Source organism: Octopus bimaculoides, chromosome 24, assembly GCF_001194135.2.
Source record: "Octopus bimaculoides isolate UCB-OBI-ISO-001 chromosome 24, ASM119413v2, whole genome shotgun sequence".
In the NCBI taxonomy this organism is placed as follows: Eukaryota; Metazoa; Mollusca; class Cephalopoda; order Octopoda; family Octopodidae; genus Octopus; species Octopus bimaculoides.
In genome coordinates, this window is record NC_069004.1 from 16,762,461 (window position 1) to 16,771,771 (window position 9,311).

The following is a 9,311-nucleotide window of genomic DNA, read 5'->3' on the forward strand; positions in this document are numbered from 1 at the left end:
GCCTTCTTGTTTGTTCTCACTGTTTCGTTTTCCTGTTTTGTTTTCTGTCCGCCACTACATTCCTCCACGTTACAAATTTAATTTGAATTAAATTAAATTTAAATTTAATTTGTGGTCTGTGGGAAGAGCTATTTTAACGATGCGTCCTGCCCTAACTCTTCGAAACGCCAGTGTTGAATGGTGGCAGCTGATGAAGGAAATTTTCTCTATGTGGCCTGTCTGTTTTCTGTACTTGTTTATCATTTTGTCTACGTTTTGTTTGCAATGTCCTGTACCCAGATATGCATCTATATATACAGGTAGATGTAAGTATGTACATATGCATATACTCATTTATTATATATATATATATATCAGCATGGCTCTGTGGAACCACAAGGTTCTAGGTTCAGTCTTATTGCATGGCAGTTTGAGCAAGTGTCTTCTACTATAGTCTCAGGCTGACTAAAGCCTTGTGAATGGATTTGGTAGATGGAAATTGAAAGAAGCTTTAAGGATATCACGAAAGGCCTGATTGGAGGTCCAGCCTTCTGAGTTCTTTTACAGGGCTTAGAAAAACTGCTGCAATAAGTGTGTGCATTTGAGAGGGAAATATGTTGAGTGAAAGCATAATTAACTGATCCTTCTGTATTTTGTTTCACCCAAAGCCAGGAACTTTTCAGCACTCCCTTGTATATGTGTGTGCATCTGTGTCTTTGTGTGTGTTTGTCCCACACCACTACTTGAGTACTAGTGTTGGTGTGTTTATGTCCCTGTAATTTAGTGATTTGGCAAAAGAGACCAACAGAATAAGTGCCAAGCTTATAAAAAAATAAGTACTGGCATCAATTTGACTAAAATTCTTTAAGGTGGTGCCCCAGCATGGCTGCAGTCTAACGACTGAAACAAGTAAAAGAAAGATATGCATGAAATTTTATGTTGTTGCATGGAGAAAATTATGAAACTGCAACCACATAGAAATATTAAATCTTCATTTGCCTCCCACAGTTGATTGTTATATACTCCTTGTAGAAATATTGATATCAAATTCTAGCACAAGGCCAGCAATTGCAGGGGAGTGGGTAAGTCAATTACTGTCATTTATTTTATCAGCTCCGAAAGGGTGAAAAGCAAAGTTGACTTTGGTGGAATTTGAACTCAGAATGCAAAGATGGACGAAATGCCACTAAGCATCTTGCTCGGTGCAGCAACAATTCTGCCAGCTCGCTGCCTTTATTCCTTGTAGAAATATCAGGTTGTATATCCTGGATTTTCAAATGCATGGGTGTATTAGATTACATCACAATTCCAGATGGCCAGTTGAAGCATTTACTATAAGTTCTGTTTGATTCTCTGAATCCAACTTTCTATCTTTCTGCTTTATTTGTACATTTTCTATATGTATATATATGTAATACACACACACACATATATAAATAATTGAGATTCAGTTGAATCAGGTACTTAAGTTGAAGCACCAAGTCAGTCCGGTATTATCTGCACAGCTCGAAGTAAGGTGAATAAAATCAGTGTGCCTCATGCCTTTCTTGGAAGTGTAGTCTATCCTTAGCTAGAATAGCAACAACTCTGTTAAAGTATTTGAGAAAAATTATATTAATGTGTCCAACTGATTAAAATTCTATTTATTTGTGCAGCTGATGATAGCTCTCTCTCTCTCTCTCTATATATATATATATATATTCGCCATGATAGATCGCTGACCACTACATTCATATATTTTTTTCTCTCCTTGTTTCTTTCTGTGTTCCTTTCTGTTAAAGAGCGTAGGCTTGAAATGTTAAAGACTTTCTCTATTCTCGAGTGTTATACTAATACATCCATTTGTTGTTTACACCACTTGTCTTCGTCTGTTGTTTTTTTCGTAAATTCTCCCCTATATATATATATCTATATATATAAAGATGAGAATGTGTGTCTGTGAGTCAAATGACTGAAACAAGTAAAAGAATAAAAGAATGTATGTATGTACATTCATTCTTTCTAATACACTTTACTCAAAATGTGAGATAGTAGAAATAATCCAATATTAAAAATTTAAGTTGACCATAAGAGTAAGTGACCAATATCAAATTCCAACACACTATCTGGGTAGTATTTGACCTGAAGACAATGCAAATGTTTTTGAGTGTGATAACCCAATGACACACACTAATGTTTTTATTACTGTCCCCTCCTTGATTTTGGCCATAGCTTATCCCTTCTATTGTAAGGCTCACCTCCTCTAATTTTTCTATTCCTTCTTCTTTTCCTTTTCTTCCCTTTAGTCCTTCTTTTCCAACTCATCACTTCGCTTCCTCTTTTCTCTTTATCTCTCTTCCCTCACACCTAATACTTATTGCCTCTCTTTGTTTCCCTCCCCATGCCTGTACCATTGTTTCAGTGTTCTGCTAGGTTAACCAGAACAAAATGACTCTGTCAAGGGTAGCATTCTCTAGGTTGTTCAATTTTTCTCAACCAGATCACTGGGCTGATTGAGTAAACCAATCAATGATGAACCTACCTCAAATAAAATAGATCGATAGCAACATTTTCCTTTTAAGCAAAATATGTACCTAATTCAATAAAATTTTGAAGATTCCTCAGATTACTATGTATAAAATGCAAAATATTTAAATTTTTGTAGATGAGGTAGGCATAATTCACCAAGGATCAGTCCTCAGCCCCTTTTGTTCATTATAGTCCTCCAGGAAATAACAGAGGAATTCAAGACTGGCTGCCCCTGGGAGCTACTCTACACTGATGACCTTGCTCTAATAGCTGAGTCACTACCAGAACTAGAGAAGAAGTTTCAGGTGTGGAAGCAAGGTCAAGAATTGAAGGGCCTTAGGGTTAACCTAGCAAAAACCAAAGTTTAAGTAAGTAGGAAGGCAGACGAGTCACAAATCCCCTCAGGTAGATGGCCCTGCTCAATCTGTAGAAAAGGCGTAGGCAGAAACTCCATAAGATGTACCTCGTGTAAGCGCTCAAAGCAAGGTTAACTGGGAAGATAGTTTTTGTCTGTGGAAGATGCACAGGTGCAATAAACACTGAAAATGTACAGAAAACAGATTCCATCACATGCCAGGGGGAAAAACTAGAAATTGTTGATAGCCTCCATTACGTAGGTGACCAAGTCAGTAGTTGGGGTGGATGCTCCGAGAGCATAGTGCCTAGAATAAGAGTAGCCTGGGCAAAGTTCAGAGAGCTCCTACCTTTGCTGGTAACAAAGGGCCTCCTCGCTCAGAGTGAAATGTAGACTGTATAATGCCTGTGTGTGAACAGCCATGCTACATGGCAGTGAAACATGGGCCATGACTGCTGAGGACATGGATAGGCTTGAAAGAAATGAAGCTAATATGCTCCACTGGATGTGTAATGTCAGTGTGCATACACGAAAGAGTGCAAGCACCCTGAGAGAAAAGTTGAACATAAGAAGCATCGAATGTGGTGTGCAAGAAAGACGACTGCGCTGGTATAGTCATGTGTTACGTATTGATGAGGACAGCTGTGTGAGGATGTGTCACACCCTAACTGTGGAAGGAACCTGTAGAAGAGGTAGACCCAGGAAGATATGGGATGAGGTGGTGAAGCATGACCTTCGAACATTGGGCCTCACAGAGGCAGTGACAGGAGACTGAGACCTTTGGATATACGCTATGATTGAGAAGACCCAGCAACTAAAGTGAGATCGCAGCCATGGCTGATGCCAGTGTTGCATGTCCGGCCCATTTAAGATTACCCTTGACGTGTCAGGTGATATGATATGCTTGAGAAGACTTGTTGAGTCAAGTAAAACCAAAATCATAGCTGTGGCCAGTGCCCCTGACTGGTTCCCATTCCGTAAAATGCATCTTCTGAACGTGGTCAATGCCAGTATCTCCCGACTGGCTTCTGTGCCGGTGGCATGTAATAAACATCATCTGAACATGGTCAATGCTAGGTCTGGCTGAGTAGCTCCCATGCCGGTGGCACGTAAAAAGCACCATCTGAATGTGGCCGATACCAGTACCCCCTAATTGGCTCCCATGCCAGTGACACGTAAAAAGCACTATCAGAACATGATCAATGCCAGGACTGCCTGACTGGCTCCTGTGCCAATGGCATGTAAAAAGCACCATCCAAACATGGCTGATGCTAGTACCCACTGACAGGCTCCGGTGCTGGTGGCACGTAAAAAGCACTATCCTAACATGATCGATGCCAGGCTCACCTAACTGGCTCCTGTGCCAGTGGCATGTAAAAAGCACCCGCTACACCCTCGGACTCGCTGGCGTTAGGAAGGGCATCCAGCTGTAGAAACATTGCCAGATCAGATTGGAGTCTGGTGCAGCTGCTGGCTCTCCAGACCTCAGTCAAACCATCCAACCCATGCCAGCATGGAAAACGGGACGCTAAACGATGATGATGATGATGATGATGATATATATATATATATATATATGTGTGTGTGTGTGTGTGTTATATTACAGGAACGAATATCTCAAGTCATTTAGAATAGTTTAATTTGGGTAATGTGAATTTGAAGTGTTACAGCCATTTCTGGAATAGCCCAAGCAGTAGGTTAGTATGTCCATACACTGGGTATTCCATCATCAGAGACAAGGGATGAATATTTTAGACAGGGAAAATTTATAGTTTACAAGGAATAAAATTCACAGTTTATAAGGAATAAAATAGAAGAATAAAGAGTAAAGGTAGTTAGAAGAATAACGTTCACAATTCATCTTTTTCCAGAGGATATAGATGTGTGGACATATTAACCTACCACTTGGGTTATCCCAGAAATGGCTGTAAGACTTCAAATTCACCTTACCCTAATTAAATTATTCTAAATGATTTGAGATACTTGTTCTGTCTTGGTCTTGATTTTTTCCTCTAATATACTATATACCTGCTATAATGGAACCCTAATACGGATCCCTAGATCCAGCCTTAGCTGTGATCTTGGAACCTAATGGTCGACCAACTATAGCATTTACTCAGCGTATCTATTTGCTTAGATCACAAGTGAACTAAACCCGTTATATTCTATATACATATATATTCATGTATATATACACACATATACACTATATATATATATATATATATATATATATATATATATATATGTGTGTGTGTGTGTGTGTGTGTGTGTGTATACTACATATATATTATATATACAAAGTGTTTGGGCTAAATTTGACAGTTTGCATGAAAAGAAAAGAAAACACAATATCTCATGCAGAAATAAAAGTATTTAAAAAAAAATCAAAATATATCAATTAGATATTGGCAGGGAGATGACAGTTTACTCCGAGTAGTTGCCCACAGCTTTCATCATGGCCTCAGGACAGCTCTGGAACTTGGCACATGCATTCCTCACTGTCTTCCAGGGAAGATTATCAAACACCTCCTTGATCTTCACGACCAGTTTGGCAGAGTGGTTGGTGTCTTTTTCAGCCATGCCCCACACATAGTAATCCATTGGTTTATAGTCAGGGGAATTAGGAGGACAGAAATTGGGGCTGGTGAAGTTGTAGAAATTCTCTGAGAACCACTTCTGACTCTTTACAGAAGTATGGCAAGGAATCAAATCTTGTTGCCACACATATTGCCTTCCAGCAGCAACCTTCTTCAGCCAGGGATTGACTAGTTTCCAGCAGCTTCACAATATGCCTGAATTGAGCCTAAGGCCCTGTTCAATTATGTGGGGATGGATTCCAGCATACAGATGCAGTCAGAGTGCTTGCTGTGTCCCTTACTGTCAGTCACAGCTTCATAGTCTACATTGCAGCTGTCCATGTTACATCTTAAGCCTTTACAGCAGTCATGATGTCAATATTTTGATACTAGGCAGGAATCATTAATACAGGTAACTCTTTTCCAATATTTAGATGATTTTCAGTCCTCCATGTCAGCTAACTTTTCTCAACTACAACTTCAATCTTTATGTTCTCCAATGCCATTGACTGTTTACCAATACATCAATCTGTTATTGAAAAAAGGAGACAAAAATTCATCAAATTTAGCCCGAATACCCTGTGAGGTGGGTTAAAAAGTTCATAAGCTGACTATGGAGGAGTGATTCTAGAGCTGTGAAATCTTGTATGCATTAATTTCTACTCCTCTTATTAATAACTGCGCTGTTTATTTTCAGGTAAATTGATATCTGACTGTTCAAAGAACATTTCAAAGTAACTAGTAGTGACTTTTTTTGAAAATTGACAAAGTTTGTTATCATGACGTTATCAAGTATCTTCAGAAAAGGGTTCAGCTCCCAATGACTTTCATGCTGACATGGTTGCTATATTAGGGGATGATGCTCCAGCTTTATTAACAGTGCAAAAGTAGGCAGCTGGTTTCATAAGGGAAAGGGAGAGTCTTGACGATGACCCAAAGTCTAGATGTCCTGCAACTGCCATCGCTGTGGAAAACATTGATCATGTTCACTACATGTTGATGGATGATAAGTGAATGACTATAAATTAAATAGGTAAAGCTATTGGTACATCCTGTGAGAGAGTTGAGAATATACTGCACAATGAACTTGGCATGGAGAAGGATTCTGTTTGGTGGGCACCACGTCTTCTGACACCTAATCAAAAGTGCACCAGGCTGATCACATGATAGGGAAAATCTGACTTTGTTTGAGACAGATCCAGCTGGTTTTCTTGAACGTTTCCTAAACCAGGATGAGTTTTGGCTTCATCACTTTGAGTCAGAGACAAAAGGACAATCCATGCTGTGGAAATATCCCTCCTAACCTGATCCAAAGAAGGCTAAGGTCGTTTAATCTGCAGATAAGCTGATGGTCTTAGTATTTTTGGATGCAATAGGCATTGAGTTTATTGACTATCTTCAAAAGGGCCACACTACCAATGGAGAGTACTATGCCAACTTGCTGAGGCAGTTATGAAAGGCTATCAAAACCAAACACTCAGGAAAACTGACAAAAGGGTTGTTGTTTCATCACGACAATGCTCCAGCACACAAGTCTTTGGTTTCAATGACTGCTGTGCATGGCTGTGGATTTGAACTGGTTGAGCACCCTCCCTATTCTCTTGATTTGGCCCCATCTGCTTATCTTCTGTTCCCCAACTTAAAAACTCTTGGCTGGGAAGCAGTATTGCAGTTATGACGATGTCATATCTGCTGTTGATAAATTTTTGGATCAACAAGATGAAAGCTTCTTGACTAGTGGGATCCAAGCACTGCAACACCAATGGAAGAAGTGTGTGGACTATGTTGCAAAATAAACTTTATTTGTTCACATTCCATGAGAGTATCTTGGTCAGCCTATGAACTTTTCAGCCAACCCTTTGTACACATATTATATAAGCTACATATGACTGCATCTGGTAGTGGGACCCTGATTTGGGAGTGCCAGCGTTTTGAGGGGTGTGGAATCACCCCTTAGTCACTATTGGTCCCAGGTCTGATCTAACCTGAAGAAGTAGCACCCTGCCAGGTTTCCAGTTATGAGTTAATTAAAATGTCACAGAATTGCCTTCAGAAGATCACTCACAGTTCCCTAATGAATCTAGGGCCGATGAAGCCCTTCAACTCTTTAGCTGCTCATCTAAGAGAAGATAACTCTATACAATTCTTTCATCCTGATAACAAATGAACTACGAGTGGCACCAAATGAAGGAGAGTGGAATTGACTCTGCACAAACAATGTCTACTATAATAATATTCATCATGCAGGTTGTTCAGCAAACCAAGATACCAGTATCAACACCAACACCTACACCATTTCACTCTCTTCACGAATCGAGTGACGATAGAGAAAGAGTTAATGAGAACCGGTTGAGGATGCTACTGGAAGTCTTCAGCTTTGACTCTGCATACAGGTGGGCATAGGGCGAAAGTCAAGTTAGACAGCAATAGGCGAAACAAAATATATTTTGTTAAAATAATGATTATGAATTAAATATCTATCTAATCTAATTTAATTACAACGCAAAACATCACTAATTTTCTTGGGGTCTAATGCTTTACTAAATAATTTTATATACAATTAACTATAAATATTAGGATGGAGGATGATAATGGTTAGAGGATGTGGAAATTAGTGTCCTATGACTAAGGGAAGTGCTATATATGTATGTATGTGTGTGTGCTCAGCTTACCAAAACTTCTGCAAGGCAGCAGCTTGCAAAGGAGATGGCTGGTCTGGGTAAAGCTGGCTACACGCCGTATCAATTGCCAACAGTCCATCATAATGTGGATCTAAGACACATCTGTTATCCACATTATCTTTCTCAGTATCCATTTCAGCTGTGTTAGTTCGTTGCTCCATCTCTCCTACTATAAACATACATATATAATATGTATATATATATATACGTATATTCTGTTGTTTTTCTGAGGTTCGATCTCTCTTTATAAAGGAGGATAAATAGAGATGGAACGTAAGCTTACTGGAGCTTAATACACACAACACCTTCTCTGCACGTCACTTCCGCTGGCCACTGTTGTTGCTTCATGTATTAGCGTAAGATGACGAAGATAATCGTTTCTAATTTAGGCACAAGGCCAAATTTTGGAGAGGGGTTTTAGTTGAAACTATCGACCACAGTACTAGCATTTTATTCTATCAAACCCAAAAGGATGAAAGACAAAGTTGACCTCCAGAGGATTTGAACTCAGAACGTGAAGAGCCGGAAGAAATATCCCGAGGCATTTTGCCTGACGCTCTAACGCTTCTGCCAATCCTCCAGCTTAGGACGAGGATGAAGATAATGACATCATCGTTAGTAACCTGACATCATTTCTATTTTCATCGATTCGGTTAAAGAAAACACGCACAAATATAAACCAGCGACGGAGCCTCGAACTATTAGAAATAGTAGCCAAAATGAAGGTGGATATAGAGCTAAACATCAACAAAATAACATATCCGCACTTTTGTAGTATAATAGAGTTTAACTGTTATGTTTTTACGCGATGTTTCGCTTCAGGGCAATGTGCAATTACTTCAACATGTATCAATTATTAAAATAAGAAATGTCCTATTATCTGCGATAATAACACTGCTGGGAGATAAAAACAAAAATCTATCATAATGACGTTTCATATCGCCTTATGAAGCATTTATTTGTTTCACTTTATTCGGATAACCAAGACTACTTTTGCATGTTCCCGGTTTCAGGATTTTTTAAAACTCTCAAACCCGCACTCCCTAAAGCGAAATATATGTGTGTGTGTGTGTGTGTGTGTGTATATATATATATATCTACAAAATTAATCTTGAAATTTTGTAGTTATATATGTAATGCGTGACAGTATGTATGTGTGTGCACGCCCACAAATTTTTTTCACCTTAAATTCCGATATGATCGAAATTT

The 9,311-nt window shown here is 39.1% G+C and overlaps 1 protein-coding gene across 1 annotated transcript in view; it reads right to left on the reverse strand.

Annotated features, from left to right (window-relative positions):
• The window catches only part of LOC106869825 (suppressor of fused homolog), a 40,417-nt gene extending 31,762 nt beyond the window's left edge, over positions 1-8,655 (reverse strand). Inside the window, exon 1 of the mRNA XM_052976523.1 lies at positions 8,094-8,655. Coding sequence (XP_052832483.1) covers positions 8,094-8,281 — 188 coding nt within the window. The 5' untranslated portion in view covers positions 8,282-8,655. The remainder of the gene's footprint in view (positions 1-8,093) is intronic.
• Positions 8,656-9,311: the final 656 nt, after the last annotated feature.